The sequence below is a fragment of the Pituophis catenifer genome, unplaced genomic scaffold (genome assembly GCF_029215685.1).
Source record: "Pituophis catenifer annectens isolate HBS135680 unplaced genomic scaffold, rPitCat1.0.hap2 SCAF_6, whole genome shotgun sequence".
In the NCBI taxonomy this organism is placed as follows: domain Eukaryota; kingdom Metazoa; phylum Chordata; class Lepidosauria; order Squamata; family Colubridae; genus Pituophis; species Pituophis catenifer.
In genome coordinates this window covers 66,788,440-66,816,136 of record NW_027256886.1, presented here as the reverse complement: position 1 = coordinate 66,816,136, position 27,697 = coordinate 66,788,440, and the positions used below count along the sequence as shown (strand labels likewise).

Here is a 27,697-nt window from a genome sequence, read left to right as displayed (position 1 = left end):
ATAATCCTCTGTCCACTGGTAATGCATTGTTGTGTAAGCTAAAACCCCAAAATAAGACAGCATTAGAGTATCAGGGACTAGGAAAAAAACAACAATCGAACAGTCCTAGGCTACATAAAGGCTTCAAGTGATGACCAGAAAGCAGAAACTCTCATACTTGGTTGTGTGATGTGAGTGGACAATGGACTAGAAAAAAAGGAAATGAGATAATTTGGGTGGGTTTCACTGAGTTTTTCAAACTCCTTTTGAACAGCTGGAAGGAGAGAATACTGACTGGGTGGCTGGGGAATTCTGGAAGTTGAAGTCCTCCAGGCTTAAAGTTGCCAAGGTTGGAGACCCCTGGACTAGATAACTCAGTTCTCACCAACCTGGAGAACAGAACGAGCTCCCTTTTTCAAACAGAAAACAGAATCGAGCAACTGTCCAATTGAAACGCGAATCAATTAACCGTAGTTTGTAATTCCCCCATAAATATCATTATCTGATAAGAAATCTCTCCAAAATCATTAGGACATATCTAGAATTGCCTTCCCAACACATAAAGGCAAAACAATCAAGTGGACTGGTTGCCAACAGATGGACTTTAACTTATGACCATCCATTTAACTCTGGGTGAAAGTTACAAAAGCTTTGAAAAAAAGGGATTTATGGCCTAGACACACTTACAACCATCACACCACCCCTGCATTCAGTGTAAAAGAGCAGAGGTCCCAGTGGACCGGCACTGGGCCACGGCATGCCAGCAACTGGATCACGCACACAAGTGAAGCCCCATCCACGGGATGCAGGCAGCATGTGAAACCACGCCCCTTTTGGTCCCCAGAAAAAACTTTCTCCATGGAACCGGTCCCTGGTGCCGAAAAGGGGACCATTGTAATAGAGTTTTGCCGTGTTTTGAGTTCAGTTTCAAAAAAGTACTTCAGACTGTACACAGTTCATATATGGCACCTCTCTGAGATATTCAAGCAATTGTGCCCTTTGTCAGAAGCTCATAGTAGCTTCAGAGGGCAGTCACAAGATCCTGGAAATCAGAAAAGTCAAAGCTGCCTTAAAATGTTGCAGACAGGCGCTGTGTCTGTTCTCTCATACACTCCAAAACACCTCTGGATAGTGAATTTGAAATACTGTACAGCATAATGATCAGTAAATATACACAATTCCCAAACCAATCTTAATTGGAAACAAATGTAATTTAACAAATACAATAAAACAGATTATTAAACGGTATCAGCCTAAACAGAGTTGAGAGGTTTGTGTGGTATTTCATCCCTAGTACAAGTAACACATAGCTACAGAATTATTCAGAGATTAAACTCTATGCAACATAGTTTTTGACAGTTGTCCTGGTAACATAAACAGAAGCTTGTCTTGCTTCCAGCAGAAAAGGCCATACAGAACCATTAAGAACTTTCAGAATGTTTCAAAAGTAACAACAGAGAGCATGGAAAGGCAATATTTTACACTTCTACATCTGAATGACTAACCAATTAATATCAAGAAATACGATTAAGCAGAATCCACTTTATTTGGGAAGGTAAAGAGAAAGAAGACTCTGTAAATAAGCAGGTCCCCAGTACAGAAGATTCTAAGCCAGTAGTGGGTTCCTCCCAGTTCGGTCCGGTTCGACCGAGCCGGTAGCGGTGACAATATGACGTCACCGAACCGGTTCTCCCCCCCCTCTCACCCCCGTTATTCTTACCTTTTATTTGGTCCCACCCCCAATCTATTGCTGCCTCCTGAGTCCCAGCTGATGACTAGAGGGGAAAAAACTGTTTAAACTCTTGCCACGGGACTTCAAAGGGCCATCCTACAGCTGATCAGTGTTAAAAGCAAACAAATGAGTCAGGTCGTAAGTGCGAGGACCTTCCAGAAATGACTCTGACCAGCTAGCCACGCCCACCTAGTCACATGACCTCCAAGCCACACCCACAAAATAAGCCATGCCCACAGAACCGGTAGTAAAAAAATTTAGAACCCACCCCTGTTCTAAGCATATGATATGTTATTCTAAAATTCTCATTTCTTTAGACTTTCAAATACGATTGAACAACGTAGTGATTTTTGGATGCATAAGCTGCTCTGAACATGGTCCATGAGGCATATTCCAGAAATTTAACCATGAATATGATTAAATCTGAAGTCTTTGCAAGAAGGGTGAAAGATAAATCAAGATGGCAACTGTGACTGTGTAATAAAAAACACAACCCCATTTTTCTTTTGGTTATGTGTAGCAACATGGGACTGTGTTCTGATCACATCTTCACAGCCATCACTTTCATCTTTTTGAAAACCATGCTTATGTTTATACATTTTTGGACATATCTGGCACAGGAGGTGAATTTGTGGCCTTAAGAGCCATAAATAATCTTAAATGGTAGATTAAGTATTAGGTATACATATATTCATACACACAGAAGCACATAAATCCTTTCTAGTTGAAATGGAAAAGGATGCTTTAGTTATGTATTGCTTTCATATCTCCCTGCAATCAAAACTCCTGGTGGTCTGTGGTACAGGAAAAAAAATCATGTACTTCCTACCCAAACATTAGCTTGGTTGGTTGGAGGATGTATTAGACCAGGGGTGTTAAACTCGCGGCCCGCAGTCCGGATGCATCACGCACTGGCCACACCCACCCGTTTTAGCGAAGGGGTAAAAAGTCACAATATGTCACGTGACAATAACGTGTTTGACACCCCTTATAGACTCTTCTCTGATAAACTCAGTTTCACTGAGAGCCACTTGTACTGTATTAACTGGTTGGGATGGTTTTTTTAAAAAAATTACATATGCATTTATATTGTATTTTCATTCTTCTCAGCTGCCCAAAATCAGTGAGATCGGTGGCCATATAAATCTAAATAAATAAACATCTTTATAAAATCTATTAAACTTAGAACACTGAGTTCCTACCAAAGTAATTAATATAAACTTGTTTTTAAGAATGACAGCAAAATTACGTTAGATTTTTAAGATTAAAGTTGAGATTTTCTATAGAATTCTAGCATTTCTAGAAGTCCAGTTACCCTGACTCAACTTCCAGGCAACTCTATCTGGATGACCGAGAATTTTCGTTGACATCTATAATTTCTAATAAATTATAATTATGGCTCTGTGGTTTAATAAAAATTAATTATGGAGAACAATTTTAACACATCTGTTTGTGAACTTAGTAGTTATGTCACTAAAAACATCTCTCTTAGAAAAGATCTGCAACTAGCAAAAGAGGAATACAAATGGCTGTAACTTCTCCAAAATTGTCGATCAAATTATGAATAAAGTGAAAAATAAACATGTTCTCAACCCTCAAAAAGTGCAAGAAACTAATGGTACTATCTGGATTGGAAAAGAAACAAAACTGAGGACAAATATTCCAAACATAAAGGCAGATTGCTTGGTATTTAATAAATTGGCAGATCTTTTTTTTCACCAGCAGCAATGAACTTTACAATTCTTTTACTTTCCTTTTAAATATTTTTCCAAGTGAAAAAATAAGAATAATTTACTTTGTTCAGAATAGCCAATATGAGCAAAATACTACATGGCTGCCTTTTAAACTGTTGGATAATATTAGTCCTTCTGGGTAAACATTCAAGAAGCCAAACATTTGAAGTATGTAGATTTATGGCTGAGCAGGACAGAGCTTGAAGGAAGGACTGTAGACATGGACCATCAAAATGAAATCTCTATGGTCCATCCATTTTGGAATTGAACGAATGCTTCAAAACTAGCTGGTAATCAACTTGTGTAACCTCTAAATATCACAGAGCCTTTAACTTTGTGTGTTTTGATGTTATACTGTACCTTCAGCTATTCTCAATAACCATTCGGATATAAATCTCTACCCCTAGGTCTAAAATAGTAAACTATTTATTTCATTTTATATTGACTTTTTTTACAGTGAAACTTAAAACAAATTTAAAATGTTCCACATTCAAATGCTCCTTAGTCAATCAGATGAATGCTATGCTCTTTAACAGCAGCCCCCAACCTTTTGGGCACCAGGGACCAGTTCCACGGAGAGAGGTTGTTCCATGGACCGGAGGGGGCATAGTTTTGTGTGCTGCCTGCATCCCGCAGATGGGGCTTTGCTTGTTTGCACGGACCGGTTTATAGCATGCTGTGGACCGGAAGCTGTGGACCCCTGCTCTATAGCTTTTATCTGTTTTTGTCTCCAACTTTACTTAAGCACCATGTCTTTCTGAGTGAACAATGCTAAGAACGATGTGTAATGCATTTTAACTGTTTATAATTGTGATCACAAACCAAAATAAGAGTATACTAGCTTTAAAATATAAAGGCAATCACCAGAAAAGAATTTTGATCATACCTCTTCTGTGGCTAGAATCAAATAGGAAATCTCATAAGCCATCCACTTTTAAAAAGGGTCAAAAGCTTAATCCCAAGCCTGTCGGCTAAATTTATACATGAGTTATTCAATACTAATTCTTACTGCCATATGGTTTGGTTTAAATCGCAGGCACATTCCATAATATCTTTTTGCCTTTGACGGCAAGCAATGGGTACTCCTACTTAATATCTCTCCATCTCAACTATACAGGTAGTCGTTGACTTATGACGGAAGCTACAACTCCCTAAAAGTTATTTACAATCCGGTTCTGAAGTTCTGAGGGTCGCTCCCTGTAATCACATGACTGCATTTTGGCACCTGGTCTGCATTTACAGGAGTTTGCACCATCTTGTGGTCACATGCTAGAACTGGCATTAACTTCTGGTTTTTCACAAAAAATTAATGACCACAGGGTTCAGTTAATGACTACAGGTTCACTTAACGACTACTACAAAAAAAATCATAAAATATAGACTTTTCTTAAAAAAAAAAAAACCTTAAGTAATCAACCAGCAAATGATGCCTGAGATGGGTGGATCATTCTGATTAAGATTTAACTTACAAGCACCAACCTAGTGATTTAAGGAGCCAAGGAAAATATTTAACAAATGCATACAAATAACTAACGAGTGAGAACAAATGCTAATACCAGCAAGGTACCGGCATGGTACCATGAGCGATGAAATTTGAAGCTGTTGCATTTTATATATTTGATGTTAGTTTCTTGTTCAACCTTGCAATCTGTTCTGGTAGAGCTGCGTGAGCTAATGTCTCTTAAATAGTAATTAATGACTACTACTTTAAGTCCCTCCGGACATACTAGCAATGAACTTTGATCCAATCACAATAGAAACAAAACTTCTACTTTTTTGAGAAGGACATATATATATATATTTATAACCTTAGTTTGATTAAAATTTTAAATTACTGTGAATTTTAAGGATATAAAATTCTATTAATAACGATGATCATAGTTAAAACTGCAAAGTATTGAGTTAGAGCTAATTGGGGCTGAAATAATGGTGATCGCTGGGGCAGTCTTCCCTTGAATCCAAATCAAGTACTGTAGTACTTTGAAATAATGGAGATAACTGGTACAAAGTGAGATTTTATTCTGACTTCCAAGGACAAATAATTCAGATTTCTGGACTCTAGTAAATGTTTGTATGTACCTGAAATAAGTACAATATCTTATTTCAAGTCAAAATCTATAGACGTGGATACTTCTGTAAACATAGTCCTTGACTTACAACTGTAATGGATCCTGCCCATTATGGTCATTTGTTATGATGGTTGTTAAGGGGTCATCATTTGACTGATGCAATTCTACACAGGCTAATTTTCACCTCCTAAACTGGACCCATTCTTTCAAGTGCAGTGGAAAACATTTTCCAGCTACAATTGTAGAAAGAGAGATCTAGAAATGTTTTTGGTTTTGTGTTTGGAAGTGCTACCAGGCAGCAAGAAAACACATAAACAAACAAACAAACAAACAAACCCCACTCTGCTTCCTTCTGCAAAACCTGTAAATCTTTAATAAAACATGATGGATTAACTGGTCTGCTTGAAAGGAGTAAAACAGACCAACAAAGTACTTTCACCAATTTAATCCGATTATATACTAATTCAAACATACTGTTCCAAACAAGGACTGGAAACATTTAGCTATTTATACAAACATAATATTTTCTAAAAGTTTCTGCAAGCTCATTTAAGTTTTCAAAAGTTCTGAACTGGGGAATGAAATATTTATTTACATTCCACTGCTGAAGCAAATTTATACTTTTAAGCCATCTCTTCTTGGACTGCTAAGAGAGTTAAGCTGTCCTACACACATTCGTTACATAACTCATTTACCTCTATAGGGTTGCAATAGACATATAAATAGGTCAATATAATGTTATACAAGAGTAGGAAAACAATTTAAAATTACTTTTTAAAAAGTAAAAGGATCCAAGAGCAAGTTAATTTACTGATATTTTGGTGTAACTTAGAAATATGACAGATGGATAGATTGTGAATGTATTTAAAATGTTAACTGTAGTGTTTAAATAATTGAGTGGTCTTTAAGTGATTAAATTACTCTAAAAGTTTATCTCTTTTCACTTTGTGATCAATGGCCATTTAGGGCTTAAAATACAATCAACTGATACTCTTTCAACACAGGTATATAAAATTAGACTGTCGTAAAAATCCTGTCTCTATATTCTTAGATATTATTTCCTTCTAAAAGGGGCTGAAAATATTGACTATTCCTTTTTAATCTAAGCAAAGATTTTTTACAACAAGCCAGTTTCATTTACACATAAAACTGTCTTTTAATGTTTCTTTTTTTATATTTCATGGTCAACCACACTAGGACTTTAAGGCTTTTACACATCAATTTGATAATAAAGTTAAATTACACAAACCCAAAGAGCCAACTTGTAAGATGAATGGGTAACCACATAAAGCCAAAAGTTCTTTTCTCAGAGAATAAAAACTATTAAGTAATCAAAGTGCTAATGTGCATAAGAAATACTACATAGTAGAGAATTTGCAAAAAATAATTGGGGGTGAGGGTGGATAGGACTGAGGTATGAAATAGTTTTCTTCCATTAAGTATCAAGAGTCTGTCATCTAAAAATTCATTCTGGCTCCCACAATATAAATATAGTGAATTATTTTTACAGGCAATGCCAGAAAGCAGTTACATTTTTTGGCCAACCAAAACATGACTCTTCCCTCTGGAATCTTTTTTTTCCAGATACAATAATATCTGCATAAGGGTATATGGATATTTTGAAGAGAATTCTAGGCAAGCCACTAATTCTCTGATCTTGTTATATAGGTATTTCTTTTTTTTCTTTTCTTTTCTAGTTCTACCTTCTCGTTTACTCATATTATGATCAGGATCTTTTTGATATACTGTATGATGATGATTTTGTAGGTTTAAATAAAAAACAAATCTTAAGCACTATTAAGCACTACTACAACGTAGATTTATATAAAACTGATATTCACCACATAGCCAATAGTTCTAATAATATACATGATTCTGTGATGATTATAATACAGTGATGGCTAATCTTTTTCTCATTGTGTGCCGAAAGCGAATGTGTGTGTGCAAGACAGCGCACGTGTGTGCCAGCACCCATAATGCAATGCGGGGGCCCTGTGCATGCACGCAGGATCACCAACGCCCCCTGCACATGTGCACACACACTCCCCCACCCCCGCGCACGTGTCCCCCCGCCCCCGTTTTGGGCCTAGTATGCCTCCATGCAGCCTCCTGGGACCAAAAACGGGCCGGGGGTGGCCACGCCATACATACACACACACTCCACGCTCACCCCCCACCCCCTGCACATGCGACCCCTGCACATGTGTGCGCATCTCTGGCATGCGCCCTGCCTCCAGCGCATCCCAAAAATCAGCTGGCCGGCGGGAGGCATGTATGCACAGTGGAACTGAGCTGGGTAATGGCTCGCGTGCCCGCAGAGAGGGCTATGCGTGCCAGCTGTGGCACACATGCCATATGTTCGTCATCACGGTTATAATAGAACCAAATACATATTTAGCCATTTTGAGCAACAATGCCAGTTCCATCATGCCTTGAATCATGTATATATTATGTGACTAAATTATCTGACTCTCATTTCTGCTGTCACTACCATATTACACTATAATGACAACCTGACTCAGCTCAGGAAAACTGCACAGCAGTGTATGTTACACTTGCTAATTGCACTGTTGGATTTCAGTCACACTCAAATAAATTAGACAGAAAATAAGTTTAAAGTTTGCTTCAATAGAAAAACAGCATCATTTCTTTAGGAACAATCATAGCACATGAAAGTGCTTTGGATGATGGATTATAAATGAATACTTAGAACCTGTTAAGAGTTTAGAAATGCTTGTTTCATATTCCTTTCATATTATTAGAAAAATTATGTTTACTCTGTAACAAAATGGTCCAGCAATTAAATCTAATCCATTGTTACAATCAATCTACTTGTCAGAAGACCAGGATTGGCAATTATACACTTCCTCGGGCAAGATCCATGGTCTAGTGAAATAGAAAGCCCACCATTAAAATCTGTCCTTCGTTCTCTAAAAAATAGTCAACCCAATACTCAACATACAGTTTATATCAGGCTTCAAAAACCAAGAAAGACATGCTATGTTACATCGAAGTAGTTTCTTTTATTGTTCCTCACCTGTAGATAGAAATCTTGCCAAGCTAAAGCAAACTATGCTTTATGCCACCACTATGAGCCCTGGTGGCACAGTGGTTAGATTGCAGTATTGTCCACTGTCAGGAGTTCAATCCTGACCAACTTAAGGTTGACTCAGCCTTCCATCCTTCCGAGGCGGGCAAAATGAGGACCCAGATTGTTGGGGGCAATAGGGCTGACTTTGTAAACCGCTTAGAGAGGGCTGTAAAGCACGATGGTGCAGTATATAAGTCTAGGTCCTATTGCTAAACTATTGCATCACTAAAGATATACTCTGAGAACTTCTAGGGAGGAGGTATCTTGACCTTAATGTTCATTTCAAACAAAACTAGCTAACCTTTGCTGTCTCTTACTTCTCTGGAATACAGCTCTCCCTCCTGGGAATCCAGACTACATTCCACCACAGTTCATCAGTGGCTCCAACATAGTTTCCTACATGGGGCTCCCCTTGAGGAGCACTCGGAGGCTCCAACTGGCGCAGAGTGCAGCTGCGCGGGTGGTGATGGGAGCGACGTGGCGCTCCCATGTAACGCCCCTCCTGCGCGAGCTGCACTGGCTCCCGGTGGTCTTCCGAGTGCGCTTCAAGGTTTTGGTTATCACCTTTAGAGCGCTCCATGGCTTAGGACCTGGTTATCTACGGGACCGCCTGCTACCACCAATAGCCTCCCACCGACCAGTACGCTCCCATAGAGAGGGGCTCCTCCGGGTGCCGTCGGCCAAACAATGTCGACTGGCGGCCCCCAGGGGGAGAGCCTTCTCTGTGGGGGCACCTACTATCTGGAACGAGCTCCCCCCCGAGATACGGAGGATTCCGGATCTGCGTACCTTCCGTCGCACGCTTAAGACGTTCCTATTCCAGCAAGCCGGCCTGACCTAAACTTCTCCGCTTTTAAATGGGAATTTTAAATTTGGTTTTAAATTATTGGGGTTTTAAATATAGTTCAGCCAAATTTATTTAATTTGTTTTATCTCTATTTTAAATTTTGTATTTCCATGTTTTATTTTTATGGCTGTTCACCGCCCTGAGTCCTTCGGGAGTAGGGCGGTATATAAATTTAATAAATAAATAAATAAATAAATAAACAATGCCCTAATGCAATGGCTATAGCAGAGGCACTGTGAAGAATTAAAGTGGCAGCTACATCTAGCTATTTCACTGCTTCACAAATGTGTGCTCATATAAAGTCAGTCTGAAAAGTTCATCAAAGGGGAGAAGGCCCCAGCAGCGCTCTCTTCACTTGAGAACCATTCAATCTGTCCTTAAAAAACATACAACAAAAACCATATAAAACAACATACAGAAGATAATCAAAATCCTCCACCTACCTCATTGAACCGTGTCACCAAATTTTCAACAGCACTCTGTTCCCCATCTGGGACAGAGAGAAAAGTTGCTCTGATGGATGCAAGTTTGTTCCGACATTCCGCATTTCCCAAATCTCTGGTTAAGAAGCAGAGATAGTCAACAGGCAATACTTTTCTGTAAAGATCCTCCTCCTGCTCCATCAGGATACTAGCAACTTCCTCTGGGAACTGAATGAGATGCTGCAGTTCTACAAGTTCTTTACTGACAGTGGAAGTGAGGGCATTGGATGCAGCCATGGATGAACCCAACTGTCGTTCTAAAACAAATAAAAGTAAAAAGTAGCCAGTATTTTCTCTTTTATCATCAGGTTTAATTAACATTTTATAAGAAATTTATCATGTATTCTGCACAAGCTTAAATCCTAAGCAATTTCACATAGATGGCAATTGAAGTTCCTTTTTCATTTCTATAAAACATTATTAAATACATTAAATTCTAATGTAGACAATAATATATAAACATCTGCATAGGTGGATGCGTTAAGTCATCTTCTTACCAAAGATACAAGTAAATTGTAATTTGTATTCATGCTCTGCTGGGACAATAATTATTTCCTCAGTTCTAAACTCCATTCAGTTCATGATCATTTATCCTCATTTAGTGACAACATGAAGTGAATGGGACCATACTTTAAAGAATTTTCGTATTAGTGTCCACTATGGTTCTGTGAAACTTCAGGTCTGTGATCAAAAATTTCCTATGGCCAGGCAAGATCTTCATAATGCATATCCAAGAAGTACTCTATCTTACCCACACAATCAAAATAAAACTATCAGGAGCACAAGACTCCTTTCATCAGCTGAAATGCTCATAATGGTTATGCTCCATTAAGTTGGCGTCTACTCTTAGCAACCACATAAATAGATACTTTCCAGGAAAATTTTCCCTCAACCTGCCCCTTCAGGTCTTCCCACTGTGCATCCATCACAAGTATAGTTGTGTCCCTCCATCTTGTTGCTAAACTCAGTGGTTAGAATGCAATGTTGCAGTATTGCAGATTGACTCTGCCTATAGCCAGGTGTTTGATCCCGACTGACTCAAGGTTGACTCAGTCTTCCATCCTTCCAAGATCAGTAAAATGAGGACCCAGATTGTTGGGGACAATAGGCTGATTCTGTAAACCACCCAGAAAGTGCTGTAAAGCACTATGAAAAAAACATTTATTCCCACAGAATAGTCCCATGGCGAGATGGGGTGACAAATAAATTTAATGTTTTTTTAATGATTTCTTTACCCATTCACTACAATTCCTCCCTTCAACATACCATTCCCAGTCCCATACAAATATATAAAGTATTTCTTTTAGCCTTCCCTCAGTTCATTTTCATCTTAAATTGTTGCATAATTTTATTTTTAATTCCATTTTCTTTCCTTGCTTATCCCTATTCACTAACTTTCACAACAAATGTTTATTTCCATCAAAATTGGATGGATGGCGATATACAGCTGCGATAACTGTCTGGCACCCTGGGCTGACTTCGTTAGACCCTTGGCAAGATTGGAGGTTGCCTGCAGAGGCCGGCGGTGGGCGAAATCGGTGCGGAGGAGGCTGATGGTGGTGGCAGTTTAAAATTCCAAAATGGCGCCCGAAATAGCAGTTACAGTTGGCAGTTACAGGCAGCAAAAACCAAAGCAATTTAGAGACCAAAGAGGCCTCAGAAAGGAGAATAGGGACCTTTCTTATTTATTTTCAACTGATCTCCTGGGCAATGGAAAGATGCTGATCCTTCCATTGTCGGGCCAGCTCTGGATTACCATCCCAGGGGCCTCCCCCCTCTCTTTCCATAGGGGGGGGGTTAAACCTTCATGCATAAAAGACCTAAAGAAAGCTAAGGAGATTAGAAATGATTGTTATATCTATCATGGGGGCTTTGCTTCTACAAAGTGACTGCCTTATTCCATCTCCCCTCCTGTATTTTTATCTCCTATCGCCCTTTTATGACCGGATATTCGGCTTTTTGTGAATCATTTGCTATCCAGCTTTGTTGTTTCCTGTATATCAGGATGAGAATTTCCTTACTTTTATTTCATCTGAGTCTCCCTGGATTTTCGCCTACTATATATATTTCCCACAGACTATCCGTATCTCTAATCTCAAGGATTGGCTATTCCATCTATGCCTAGGTACAACATTGAAAGAACAGGACTATAGCTGCTGTTTTCCTCCCTTATATCTGGTTGCCGTGAGAGGGTGATCGATGTTCACATCTGAGTTCAAAATGGCTCTTTCTACCGCTGATATGAGAGTTCAGCAGGACTAAAATGACTTGTACCTCTAATTGATACTCTCTCCACAGGACCCTGGATAACTAGGACATGCCTACCAGCTATAGACTATCTAGCTACAAAATGTACTCATTGGGAGAACTCCTCAAACTGCGAGATGCCCCCCTCTCGCAGGTCTGGCCCTCTTCTTTATCGAGGGCCTATCTCGATGACGGACTTTGGAGTCCGGAGAGATGGCATACAGCAAAAAGAGGGTTATGGGGTTTTTTAGGGAAATTTCTTAATAAGATTTTAAGGGATTCTGGGAGGGGGGTAGATTACGTGGGTTCGGGGGAAGACCCGCGGGGGAGGGTATCTGGGCCAGCCGTAGGGCATGGCATGGGAGGTGTGAACTCTGGGGTCAAGGAGATGATTAGATCTTACGATACAGATGCCCATAACATCGATACTGTAGGTGGGAGGGGCAGATATGGCGGGAGCAGGTGGCCACATCATCCTACGGGAGTGCGTCCTCGCTGTTTACAAGCGGTGGCGCGCTCCGACCCTCAAAGCTCTTCTCGTTCCCCAGGTTGTAGGGAACCTCGGGCCCCAGGCCTTCGGCTGATGCTGTGCAATGCCAGGTCCATGGTAAATAAAGCCCCCCTCATTTGTGATCTTATTCAGGAGGGGGGTGCGGACCTGGCGGGTATTACGGAGACCTGGTTGGGCCAGGAAGGGGGAGCCCCCCTTGTTGATATGTGCCCACCAGGTTTCCGTGCTTTCCATCAGCCAAGGTCTCAGGGGAGGGGTGGAGGGGTGGCGGTTGTTATTAACGAGGGTCTTGGACCAAGGGAGGCCACTGTTCCTCAGACGGCTGGATGTGAATCCCTTCTTGTGAAGTGGAGTCATAGGGTGCAGTGGGGCTTGCTAGTCACGTACCTGGCTCCCTGCCATGTGGCAGCAGCCCTGCCTGAGCTGCTTGATGTTATAGCCGCGGTGGCTGTTGACACCCCCAGGCTTATGGTCATGGGGGATTTTAACCTGTCATCAGTTGGCGAGACATCTGAGGTGGCTCGGGAGTTCATGGCTTCCATGACGGCTATGGACCTGACCCAGTTAATTTATGGCTCTACTCACATGGGGGGACACACACTGGACCTTGTTTTTGTCTCTGGACAGTGGTTGAGTGATCTCGAGATAGGGGATATAGTGATTGAACCCTTGTCATGGTCAGATCACTCCCTCCTTCGCCTGGACCTTCGAACCGCCACACCCCGCCGCAGGGAGGCGGAACCGACCAGGTGGTTCCGCCCCAGGCGCCTGATGGATCCTGAGAGATTCCAGATGGAGCTTGGGCCATTTCCTGAGGTTCTAGCACACGACTCGGCTGAGGACTTAGTGGCTGCCTGGGATAGGGCGGCGGCTGATGCTTTAGACCGAGTCGTACCTTTGCGGCCTCTGACCCGGCGCCGGTCTCACCTGGCTCCTTGGTATACTGAGGAGCTGAGGGAGATGAAGCGCCGGAAAAGACGCCTAGAGAGCAGTTGGAGGGCTAGTCGTTCTGAATCCGACCGAACACTGGTAAGATCTCATATTAAGAATTACCTAGTGGCGATAAGAGTAGAGAAGAGTAACTACTTTTCTACTCTTATTGCGTCATCAGATAATCGCCCAGCCGCCCTGTTTAGGGTGACCCGCTCTCTGCTCCATCAAGAGACGCGGGAAGACCCCTTGGAGGGTAGAGCTGAGGATTTTGTACAATATCTGTATGACAAAATTGCTCAGATTCGTGAACAGCTAGACTCTGACTGGATTGATCCAGAGGAGATGACAGGGGCAGGTCCTGAGAATATTATTTGGGAAGAGTTTGATCCTGTGACTCCCGAAAGCGTGGACAGGATACTGAACAGACTAAAGGCGACCACATGTTTATTGGACCCGTGTCCATCCTGGTTGGTACTGGCCTCCCGGGAGGTGACACGAGGCTGGCTCCAGGAGATTATAAATGCTTCTTTGAGTGAGGGTGTCTTTCCCACCGTCTTGAAAGAGGCGGTGGTGAGGACCCTCCTCAAGAAGCCCTCCCTGGATCCAGCTGTATTAGCAAATTATCGTCCTGTCTCCAACCTTCGCTTTGTTGCAAAGGTTGTTGAGAGTGTGGTTGCACGACAACTGCCTCAGTACCTGGATGAATCGAATTATCTAGATCCGTTCCAGTCGGGATTCAGGCCCGGGTACAGCACAGAGACAGCATTGGTTGCATTGGTTGATGATCTCTGGAGGGCTCGAGACAGGGGTTCCTCCTCAGTCCTTGTCCTATTAGACCTCTCAGCGGCTTTTGATACCATCGATCATGATATCATGCTGCACCGGTTGGAAGGGTTGGGGGTGGGGGGCACTGTTCTACAGTGGTTCTCCTCCTTTCTCTCTGACCGGTCGCAGTCTGTGTTGACAGGGGGGCAGAGGTCGACCCCGAGGCCCCTTATATGTGGGGTGCCACAAGGATCGGTCCTCTCGCCCCTTCTATTCAACATTTATGTGAAGCCGCTGGGTGAGATCATCCGTGGTTTTGGGGTGAAGTACCATCAGTACGCTGATGACACCCAGCTGTACATCTCCACCCCAGACCACCCCAATGATGCCCTCGAGGTGATGTCCCGGTGCCTGGAGGCCGTACGGATCTGGATGGGGAGGAACAATCTCAGACTCAACCCATCCAAGACCGAGTGGCTGTGGTTTCCGTCGTCCCGATATAGTCAGTTGGCACTATCTCTGACTATTGGGGGCGAGTCGTTGGCCCCCACAGATGGGGTTCGCAACTTGGGCATCCTCCTGGACTCACGGCTGTCTTTTGAAGAGCATATGACGGCCGTAGCCAGGAGGACTTTTTATCAGGTTCGCCTGATTCGCCAGTTGCATCCCTTTCTGGATCGGGACTCGTTACGCACGGTCACTCACGCCCTTGTCACCTCACGCCTGGATTATTGTAATGCTCTCTACATGGGGCTCCCCTTGAGAAGTACCCGAAGGCTCCAACTGGTCCAGAATGCGGCCGCACGGGTGGTAATGGGAGCAATGTGGCGCTCTCATGTAACCCCCCTCCTGCGCGAGCTGCACTGGCTCCCAGTGGTCTTCCGGGTGCGCTTCAAGGTTTTGGTTACTATCTTTAGAGCGCTCCATGGCTCAGGACCAGGGTACTTACGAGACCGCCTCCTGCCACCAATAGCCTCTCACCGACCAGTTCGCTCCCATAGAGAGGGACTCCTCAGGGTGCCGTCGGCCAAACAATGTCGACTGACGGCCCCCAGGGGGAGAGCCTTTTCTGTGGGGGCACCTACCATCTGGAACGGGCTTCCCCCGGAGTTACGAAACATCCAAGACTTACGCATTTTCCGCCGAGCCCTGAAAACATTTCTATTCCAACAAGCTGGTCTGGCCTAACTCTCCCTTTTTAATTGGCTTTTAAACTGTCTTTTAAATTGGGTTTTAAACCTCTTTAGATAAATTTGGATGTTTTTTAATCTTTGAGCCTAAATTACTTAATCTGTTTCTTAATAGTTTTTAACTTCTATATGTATTTGTATTTATTATGGCTGTTCACCGCCCTGAGTCCTTCGGGAGTAGGGCGGTATACAAATATGAAAAATAAATAAATAAATAAATAAATAAAAATTATCTTGCAGTCTGTTCCTGTTTTAGTTTTAACTGTGTCTTTGTCTAATTCTTCCTTTCTATATAATATATAATATATTTTCCTCATTCTATTTTGTTATAGTAATAATTTTCTTATACACCCTTTTTTTCTTCATTAACAGTCTTTTTCACTTCATAATTAAATTCTTTTAATCAGTCTGTGATTTCTTAACTTTCGGGCCAAAATCTATATATATTTTTAACTGTTTTTTAATATTTGTATTCTATGTTTTTATCTTGGCTGTACACCGCCCTGAGTCCTCAGGGAGAAGGGCGGTATATAAATTGGAAATTAAATTAAATTATTAAATTAAATTAAATTAAATTAAATTAAATTAAATTAAATTAAATTAAATAATTTCACTAAGCATTTTCCCACACAGTCTATTAACTTAATCCCAGATATTTCATTGGCCTTTCGTAACACATTTTTTTTTACAAATCAATTCTCATTGAGAATATTAACCAGCACAAAGCGAACCTAAGATAGCCTCAGGTTGAAACTAAAAGGATTAAAATAAATTGCAGGGTAAGTACAAAAAAATAAATGTTAAAAGCTTCATTTAAATTACAAGCCATTTTGGCTGAAAAAATGCAAGTCAATAAGATAGTACTAACATAAGTCATATTTCTGAATTATCCAATTACTTTCTCTTGTCTTGTTCCCACCCATTTTTTCATGTTACCTAGCAAAATAATTTTTCCCTGGATCACACTTATATCGTTCTACAGTTTCTCAGTACTGATCTTTGGTTCTTTCAAAAAACCAAAGATACCCAGCACATTTTCCCCAAAAGTAATTTAGATATTCTCAACACTTTGCCAGGTGAAAACCAATGCAATGACAAAATTCAGAAAACAAGGACACCTTGAGGGCAATGATCTCAGGCAGTGTGATTTAGATATGATGTTTCTCTTTTCAAATTTCTTTCAATTTACTTATATAACATTCAAAAATTTGCCTTCAGAAATGAAGAGGGATTGTACTACACTTTTTGACAACTGCCAACAACAACGTGACGTCCAGTTTAACTCCAGAAAAATCCATTTATTTTATCCATGTTTGGCTTCTTCCAAAACTACCACAGTTACTAAAAATGTAAATACTTCCTCCTGAGCTAATCGTTATCTTCCAATTTATCTTACCTCACACGTTGTTGTGAAGATAACAGTAAATTTCTAATGCCTGAGAACAAACAGGCCCAAAAATTGTGAAGAACATTAAAAACTATTTGTTTTACCATGGTCTCCAAAAGGTACTGTTTGTCCTCGCTGCACCTTCAAGTCATTCTTATGATGAAAATCATAACACTGGAAGAGAAGAAGTTATATAGTCTTGTCTCTGTAATATAACAGACAATAGCCAGCACTGCAGCTCTCCTATGCCAACAGAAGGTGGTATTGGCCCATTTGTGTTCTCAGAGTTGGTGAAGATGAATATATTATTACATCTGTAATACTAACTGGTCTCACCTTGGATTTTTTTTAAACAAAACAAATGTACTTAAAGAGATAAAGTTTTAAGAAAGTGCAGCAGAAGCAATTTAAAATCTTTCTCAGAGTTAAATAATTCTGAAACAAAATTCATCTACAGGATACCTTTAAAAAGGGTAGTCTTTTCATAGTCTGGTATTTACAACACAGATTTCAAGGTTTATGTTCCATCTCCTTTAATGCACCAAGTACTGAACAGAAATAGCAGAAAGTTATTTCATCCCCAAACCCCCAAAATTTAAACCTTAGACTGGCTACTTTTCACCTCACTCCATTCCTGAGAAGTCTGTAAGGGGCATGCACAGAGCGCCAGCGTGCCTACCGTTCCTGTCCTAATGTTCCCTTTAATTATAGTCATTTTATGTATTCAATTCATGCTTATACTTATATATATTATCTAATACATACTCGACAAATAAATAAATAAAATAAAAATAATATAACTTAATATAACTATATATGCACTTGCACTGGCGCTACAATTTCTATATTTTGCTATATGATGTTGAGATAACATCACGATGCCGTCACTATTCACATATTTTTTGTTCAGTACTGATAAAGCCTGATAAACCATCCCTCCAAGGCTTTGTGATAACAGAATAACAGAGTTGGAAGGAATGTTGGAGATCTTCTGATCCAACCCCTTGGTCAAGCAGGAAACATTATGCCATTTCAGACAAATGGTTATCCAATCTCCTCTTAAAAATTTCCAGTGATGGGGCACCCACAAGTTGGAGGCAACTAGTCCCACTGATTAATTGTTCTAACTGTCAGGACATTTCTCCTTAGTTCTAGTTCTCCTTGGTTCTCGCCTTGATTAATTTCCATCCATTGATTCTTGTACGGCCTTCAGGTGCTTTGGAGAATAGCTTGACTCCCTCTTCTTTGTGGCAGCCCCTGAGATATTGGAACACTGCTATCATGTCACCCCTAGTCCTTCTTTTCATTAAACTAGACATACCAGGGGTGAAATGCTCCCGGTTCAGACCGGATCGCCCAATCCGGTAGCGATGGCGGTGGGTGGTTCGGAGAACCGGTAGCTAAAATCCCTGCGGCCCCTCACATGCCCAGCTGAGCCGCACGATCATCAGAGGCTTTTTTTTTACTTTTAAAAGCATTTTTTCTACAACCTCTTCCGATGAAAAAATACTTTTAAAAGTAAAGAAAAAAAGCCTCTGATGATTGCGCAGCTCAGCTGGGATCATCAGAGGCTTTTCAAAGCATTTTTTTCTGCAACCTCTTGGCCAAAGAGGTGGTAAAAAAAATGCTTTGAAAAGTCTCTGATGATCCCAGCTGAGTTGCCTGATCAGCAGAGGCTTTTCAAAGCATTAGAAAAAATGCTTTGAAAAGTTAAAAAAAAAAAAAAGTTGGCCACGCCCACCCAGTCACATTACCCACCACCACCAAACCACGCCCACAGAACCAGTAATAACAAATTTTACATTTCACCCCTGAGACATACCCAATTCCTGCAACTAATCCAGTCCCTTAGTCATCTTGGTTACTCTTTTCTGCACTCTTTCTGGAGTCTCAACATCTTTTTTATATCATGGCCACCAAAACTGGATATAATATTCCAAGTGTGGTCTTACTAAGGTATTATAAAATGGTATTAACATTTCACGTGATTTTTATTCACATGAAGTGTTAATACACCGGTTTATACTATTACACACCAGCTTAATCCACCACTTTACATTACAGAAGAAGCATAGTTTTTAAAAAATTTCTTTTAGCCTTTGAGGATCATGTCTGGAATGTACCATCTAACGCTGACTTACCTTTGGAACACCATAAACCATAAACCACTCCCTTTTCCAAAAGACTTCTGGAAAGCTGCAGGTTCTCTTCTATAACATTTGAATGGCATGGACCGGAGGAGGAACGAAATAATCTCAACTTTTACAAATGTTCCATCTATGAACAGAATGTTTGGCAACTCTTTACTGTAGAAATGCTTTTAAGGGTCACTGTGAGTTACTTGCAGTGTGCCCATCATTTAATTAAGGTATTTCCATTCTGTGACCATTAAAGTGACTTTTTTTCCTAATGGATCAACAAAACCATATACAACTTCTTCATTGTTTGGCAAGATTGTGATGATGAATATGCATACAGTCTAATAACGTTGTTTCAGGATGATGTTGCTATTTATGAAAACCAGCTTCTGAACTTAATGTTTGATTAATGTAATTTCTGACCTTAACAAGTCATGCATACAAGCATACTGTAAGATTTGGGTCTTAGCTATCAGATCTTAAAAATATTTTTATTCCAGAGGAATTGTTTTTCCCCCTGGTTTTAGTTAGTTTGTTTTGCACAATGCACATCACAAGCAGAACAAAAAGGGGGCAAGGAAGAAGCAGAACTGCAAATTACATGGTGACATTATAATTTTTTTAATACTAAATTCAGCGCCTATAATTTATTAACAGTAACAAATTTATAATCAAAAAGGGGATCCCATGACACTCTTTTACCAACATTACCAAAAAGGAAATGCTGGAGAATTCCCAAACTGCAAACAAATAAACAAACAAACAAAATATAAGAGGATTTTTTTTAAAGTTTCTTCTATTTTAAGAAAGCTAGCATTAATAAGAAATCTTTTGATCCAATCTAGTACGCTGTCAACAACAAAAACAAAAAATTCTTCAGACAAGGAAAGATATACTTGGTCTCATAACTATTAGTCTAATCATGACATCTAAAAATAAAAAATCCCTTTAGGATTTTTATTAATCGGTTGCCAAATGTACGTTTTGTTCATGCATTTCCTAACTATTAAAAAGAAAGGAATTTTTCATACTGAATACATAAAAAGTCAAAAGGCATTAAAGACAGCCCACAGGGGAGAGGTCATATTTACAATAGTCCACTATCATTTCAGAAAGCCATTAAGGAAAAATAACTTTTTTTTGTTCTTGGAAAAACATGTATATGGAATTTAATATAGATTGTTTTAAGCTTAGATTTAGAACATGAGCCAACAGATTTTTTTTTAAAAGTGGTGAAGTTTCTCCCTAGCACCTATTCTGCCATTTTCATGTTTGTGCCATCATTGGAGGTTTTAATTTATAGAAAAAGCAATGTGATTTGTTGTCATTTTCATATTAAAAATAGAGTTCATCAGATGGTTTTTTGTTCAAATTGCTTAGATCAAATTATATAAATGTTCTATTCAGCTTTAAGTATATTGCACAACCATGTGATGAGGGCATTTTTAGAATTGTAGTGACATTTTCAGACATTTTCAAATAAGAATTTAGTCTAATAGTTTCAAAAATGCTATTTATTAGGTTAATTCTCTAATAAATAACCATAAATTAAAATAATAAAGATTAATATATAGTCACAGCTCAGATTCATCTATTTTCAATCTGAATATTACAAAAGTTCAACAAATATCCAAAAATAATGAGACACAGTAGGGTGTTAATAGTAATTGTACAGTAAAAAAAAGAAAAAAAGGTCCTCCCCGCAGAGATGAAAATTGCTTTGGCAAAATTGCTTTGACACTTATAAATGATGTACTGCAGTGAATATTACATTGAACAAAACATATTGAAAAAAATTGAGCACTGCAGTACAAAACCCCAAAATCCAAAAACATATTCTAGCACTTGAATCTTACTTGATATAAGAGTCCAATAGCGGTACTGTACCACTAAAAGTATCATGAGCTGTGGTAGCTCAGTGGTTAGAGTGCAATACTGCAGGCTACTTCTGGCTGCCTGCAATTTGGCAGTTCAAATGTCACCAGGCTCAAGATTGACTCAGCCTTCCATCCTTCCAAGGTGGGTAAAATGAGGAGCCAGATTGTTGGGGGCAATAGGCTGACTTAGAGAGGGCTGTAAAGCACTGTGAAGCGGTATATAAGTCTAAACGCTATTGCTATTGCTATCATTACCCATTAAAAAAAAGTAGTGGTAGCAATACAGTACACAAGCAATGGCTATGAGGAGGTACCAATACTACAGGTAGTTCTTGACTTATGACTTGTCACTTAGCAATTCTTCAAAGTTACAACTGACCTGAAAAAGGGAACCTATAACACAGATTGAAGTTACAACTGGCCTGAAAAAGGGAACCTATAATACAGATCCCATCTGCATTCTGGGACTCAACTCGGTTACACCTTCAAATAATTGTATCATCTGCTTCTGCTCTTTACGTCTCAACTATAGGTAGTCCTTGACTTACAACAGTTAGTGACTGTTCGAAGTTACAATGCATTGAAAAAAGTGACTAATGACCATTTTTCACACTTACAACCATTGTAGCATCTCCATGGTCATGTGATCGCAATTTCAGACATTTGTCAACTGACTCACATTTATGACAGTTGCAATCTCCCAGGGCCATGTGGTCACCTGACAAGCGAAGTCAATGGGGATGCCAGATTCACTTAACAACTGTGTTACTAACTTAACGACTGAAGTGATTCACCTAACAACTATGCTAGAAAGATTGTAAAATGGGGCAAACCTCACTTAACATCTGTCTGACTTAGCAATAGAAATTTTGGGTTCAGTTGTGGCCAATTGTGGACTAATTGTATCAGAAATACATATCTACAGGAGCCAGAAACTGCAGGGATTAGTGTTGTTTTAACTTATTATAAACTAATAATACAGGGCTAAATTCTGATGTTTTTAGGTACAAAAAGAAAAACCCATTGGTGATTTCTTTATACCTCTTTTATAAGCAATATATTCCATAAAAAATATGGGGGGGAGGAAACTAAGTATACTGTATTCATCCAATTTGCTGTTAGTTATAGCTGACTTATTCCTGCTGTCTGACTGGAAACAAAATTTGCACTTCTATATTAAAGAAGATTAGCCTCCACCTGTTTGTGAAAGAACAAGCTCTGTGAGTGTTAATTGAACCAAAAGGAAAAAAATCAACAGGAAATTGTTTATACAAACCCTGCTTTTTTGCCATATTTCTGCTCCAAAGTGTCCTCTTTCCAAGTCTTTACAGAGCATTATTTTTTATAATCAACTATAATTTAAACCTGCTCATCAATGACTAAAGTGAAAATCATAGCTAGTTCAGTACTACAAATAGCATGAAACTGTTTAATTGTTAATCAGATTGTATTAAAATAAAAATATGTACAACAATATAAATTAAACCCTGGTGAAACATATTATTCTTCTGGTGAACACATATTACAGGTAGTCCTCGACTTATGACAATTCATTTACTGACCATTCAAAGTTACAACAGCACTGAAAAAGTGACTTATTTTTCACACTTACCACCTTTGTAGCATTCCCATGACCATGTGATCAAAATTCAGATGCTTGGCAACTGGTTCATATTTATGAAGGTTGCAAAGTCCCAAGGTCATGTGATGACATTTCGCAAACTTTTGACAAGCAAAATCAATGGGGAAGCCAGATTCACTTTAAATGTTACTAACTTATCATCTGCAGTGATTCACTTAAAACTACGGCAAGAAAGGTTGTAAAATGGGGCAAACTCACTTAACAAATGTCTCAACCAACCAACCAAAGTTTTGGGCTCAATTGTAGTCATAAATCGAGGACTACCTGTATTTAAATTCTTTTTTCAATAAATTAAGTTACTATTGATTAAGTCATTATTAATTTTGTCAATGAAATAAGTTATTAGCACTAATTTTTCTTTTTTTTTCCCCCTCATGCAAATAAATGAGTAATAATCTTGTAAACCATGGGAAACCCCTAAAAATTAATATCCTTTCTACAATCCCCAGTTACCACAACCCTTGTTTGCAATATTGTATAAGAATGCTATATGACATTCTAATATTAAATCTGGGCAGCTATTATTATCTAACTTTCTGGAATCCTCAAGACAGTGCCAAGAATTCTAGATGAAAAATAGCAGTGTAATTAAGCTTACCCAGTGGCTTATTAAAATCTTGGTTACCATACTGTGAGAAAACAACCAGTAGACATTTTGTTCTGATTTTCCAAAATTTGGTTTGAAGGACAGAAAAAAAAATGTTTCAGGATGATCTGTTCCCCACATCATAACTCTAAACTTTCTCTGGTAAATATATTTTCTCCTCAGTATTGCAATTTGCACAGCTATCACTGACTGTGATATTCAAACAGGGCAAATAAGGATTCAAGAGAACTTGAAATTATCTGTTATGGGAGAAGGAAAAAGCAACAAGTGCCATCTAAACGAAAATAATAATTCCTGATACAAAATTCCTAATATCCAGTAACATTACCAACACGGACCATGGTTATAATACTGAACATGTAGTCATATGTATTAAATAAAATACATTAGTATTAAAACAGACTAAACTAAATTCATTACAATTAAATTTTTACAGCATTTAAAATATTCAGAAATATAGCCAAAATCTGTCAAAAATGATTTTAAAATACATATATGTTAGATAAACTTTCCACAAATAATTTACAGCAACTGACTCTGAAATCCATACCATTATTTCTATCTCAAAAACATTTTAGATGAAAAAGACATGAGATATATAAGCCATCAAGCTTACCAGTAAACTGAATTTTTCTATTCATTTTCTTATAAAATGTCAGTTTGTACAGATTCCAAAGCAGAGAAATAAAACACGCTACATTTACTTGCATTCACTGTTGTGCAACAGCTGAAACTAAGAACTATCAAAATACACAATTAGAATACGATGTGTAAGTCACAAAGGCAAGAGGCATAAAGGTCAGGTTACCTACTTACCAGATAAAAGCGGAAACACTATGACTGCAACAAGATAAATTATACTTTTTTAAAAATTACGAAGACTAGCATTTGATTTAATTACAAGAAAAAGACAAACACATTTATGCTACACAGAAATCAATACACCTGGAACAGACTCAGTGATGTCAAAGTGTTCTAATAATCAATACTGTACTATGTTAGTTTTCATATATAGCAATAGGCAATATTATATCCTTTTAAATTGTCAAAATATATCAGAAATCATAATCATGATTATTTCTAAAAATTCAAACATGTTCCTAATTAGTACATGACATATTTAGGTATGGGTTTGTTTTTGTTTATATTATCAAAATTCCAATTTTATTTTGAACTAATTATTTTCTCAGAGGAAAAGGTTAAAATTAAACTATTTAGATGAAAAAAATATTTTCAAAATGAAGAACTGTAAAGATTTCCACCTAAGAGGTCATTGATTATATCTTCAAAGTCTAATGAAGTATAAATGAATACACATTTTGTTCATTTTAATACCTCACATATCAAGATATTTACTTGCATTAATTCTGGTCTACATGAGTATTTATCTCTTCATGAAAAAACAAACACCATTATTTTTTATCATGTGGCAATATGATGCATCTTTTGAACTTTAGTGCAAGATATTAAAATGAGTTCAATAATTTTGACAAATGTGACATGATTCACAAAAAATATCAATAATATAATACTTTGGTTCTAGTGGAATGAAAGAGTAACAAGGATAGCACGATTATAGTATCAGGAAGCAGAACACTGGCAAACAAATTGTTTAATATTTTAAATTATTCCCTAAAGTGTTTGATGTGCTTAAGTACACAAACAAATCACGTTTCTTTACTGTGCTGCCCATTAAAAAGAAATTTGTATAAATTAATAAAATGATTAGGAGTGCTAAATAATCTTAGAAATAGAGGACCATGGCAAGAATGACTCTTTAAATGCCCATTATATATTACCGTGTTTCCCCGAAAATAAGACCCTGTCTTATATTTTTTTTGTCACCAAAAAAGGCACTAGGTCTTATTTTCAGGGGAAGTCATCCACTGACTAACCTCACTTGTGCGTGTCATACACACAGACACCCATCTCCTTTTTGCTGTCAGAGGGCTTCAGGAATTTATTTAGGGCTTATTTTGGGGGTAGGGCTTATATTGGGCGCTAGGACTTACTTTCAGGGTAGGTCGTATTTTCGGGGAAAAAGGTTACCTAACAAAACAGTATAGGAGAAAAATAGCAAAAAAAGGTAACGTTTTAAGAACATGATATCACAATACATGGTCGAAATCATGACTTTCCTAAAAGTATTTCCCCTGTGTTTGGGGAAGATGTGATTGGAAAGTAGGGAATGGAGTGTTTTAAATATATTCTTACTCTGCATTCTTCTCTGTATCCTACAATCTCCCAATTTGCTATAGAGAAGCAACCATTAGGATCTAGAATCTGATTTAGTAACGTATTGTACAGTTGTAGAGATACATACATTAGTTTTTCAATAAACGTTACAGCATTTATTATAGCAACAACATACTAGATTGACAGCGTTGTACAAATCAAGATACTAAAATATAACAATGACACTAAAATATAACAATGTTTATTCATTGAAGTTTTATGTTAATCTACTACATTCCAAAACTGAACAATGCATTTATTTAATTCCTTATTTTATAAATCTTTTGACCATCAGTTTTCAGGAACATAATGAACACCTAATTATTTAACACCGAAAGAGACATGTATTCTGAATTTATCCAAAACAATGAGGACTGTACTTTCATTAAGAACCACTTTGACATGGAGTCTTACTTCACTATAAACTGCAATAAAAATATACTTAAGTATCTTTACCCAGTGCTTTGAGACTTTATAATCTAAAGCAGTTAACATTCCTAAAAGCATGAAATTTGAGAGACTCCACAAAATAATATATTTATGGACACTAAACTTTACCATCCCTGGTGAAATGGCATATCTAGGAAGAGGGATTCTTTTTTTAAAAAAAAGTCAAAGAATATATAATCCATGTGATGAGATTAACCATATTGGCTTTAGAAACTAAAGATACAAAAGAAAATAAAAACAACTTGTTCCGAAAACACCATGTCAACTTCCCAGACCTAATGAATAGATGCTGAGTAGGTCAGCTTGATCACAATCTGCAAATTCTGTATTTATATTTTGATCATTTTTAGTAGGAAAACGTTATATCACTATACATCTATTTACGGGCAATCTTAACATCTATTTATGGGCAATCTTAACATATATTTATGGGAAATCTTAATCTGGTATTTTACTTGCCTTTAAATTATCGGTTAAAAATGTCGCAAACAGCTTCTCTGCATTCTGAAGATAAAAATCAGAGTCTCTGGGTTTCTTTTTTTCAAAATAATACTTATGGAAAACTTAAAATATCCAACATTTGAACTCTAAAAATGTGGGCTGTTATGTGTGTATGCGTATATATGCATTTGTGTGTGTATGTATGTAAGGATATGTATATATGTACAGTATATGTGTCTCTATGTGTGTGTGTGTATGCCTATGTATTACAATATATACGTATGTATACACACACACACACACACACACACAATAACAACAACAGCAACAACAGCGTTAGAAGGGACCTTGGATGTCTTCTAATCCAACCCCCCCACTCAGACAGGAAACCCTATACCATTTCAGAAAAATAGTTCTCCAATCTCCTTTTAAAAACGTCCAGTGTTGGATTATTCATAATTTCTGGAGGCAAGTTGTTCCACTGATTAATTGTTCTAAGTGTCAGGAAATTTCTCCTTAGTTCTAAGTTGCTTCTGTCCTATACACGCATGCGCGAATACACATACCATTTGGCTTACCTATGGCTCTTTGGAGAAATATTCCGCATATAACAACTTTCACAAGCAGACCATCAGAAACTATATAGCTTCATTACCTTTTAACATGGTCTTTCCAGTAGATCCTCCTGAAATGTTTAAGGTGCCACTTCTTGCTCCCAGAGATATAGTAGCTTCGAGTAAGGCTCCACTGATAAAGTCTGAAAGAGAAGTTCTACTTAAAGTAGCCCGGTACTCAGGAGCTCTTTGAGGACACGGGGTCATGCAACATGCACGGTGGCATGGCGTTAACAAAATCCTCACTGGATGGGGAAAGCAGTCCAAAGAATCTTCAGCTCCTTGTGTTGACCCGAAGAGCTGAAAAACAATATCAGAGTGAATAAACTGAGTTCTGTGTTGAATTTATTCTTCAAGCATAAAAATAAAAAAGAAATAAATCTAATTTAAGAAAGTGCTCTTTCAGGAAGCTTTCATACAAGGCTTTCGCTGACTTTCATTATGCTGTCTTACTTACGTAATTTTGGACTCCAGATAAAGACTGTCATCCATGTGTCTCTCCTGATACCCCTTACCCACCCTCCAGCATTACTGTTCTTTTTTTCTTATTGGGAAAATAATCTGTTAAGGCAACATTCCAGAATGGATTATTAGCACTCGGAGGCATTTATATAGGAACTCTTCTGGAAATAATCAAGACATTATAAACAGCACTGCAGTGTCAGAAAAGATGAAGATATGACACGGCTGCCGAGAGCTTTGTACTGCAGAAGAGAAAACCAATTGT

The 27,697-nt window shown here is 38.5% G+C and overlaps 1 protein-coding gene across 1 annotated transcript in view; it reads right to left on the bottom strand.

Moving 5' to 3' along the window:
• The window catches only part of PLCE1 (phospholipase C epsilon 1), an 87,482-nt gene extending 60,279 nt beyond the window's left edge, over window positions 1–27,203 (bottom strand). The window contains exons 1-2 of the mRNA XM_070946465.1: window positions 27,012–27,203; window positions 9,895–10,190 (exon numbers count right to left, since the gene is read on the bottom strand). Coding sequence (XP_070802566.1) covers window positions 9,895–10,190; window positions 27,012–27,177 — 462 coding nt within the window. The 5' untranslated portion in view covers window positions 27,178–27,203. The remainder of the gene's footprint in view (window positions 1–9,894; window positions 10,191–27,011) is intronic.
• Between the last annotated feature and the right edge of the window lie 494 nt (window positions 27,204–27,697).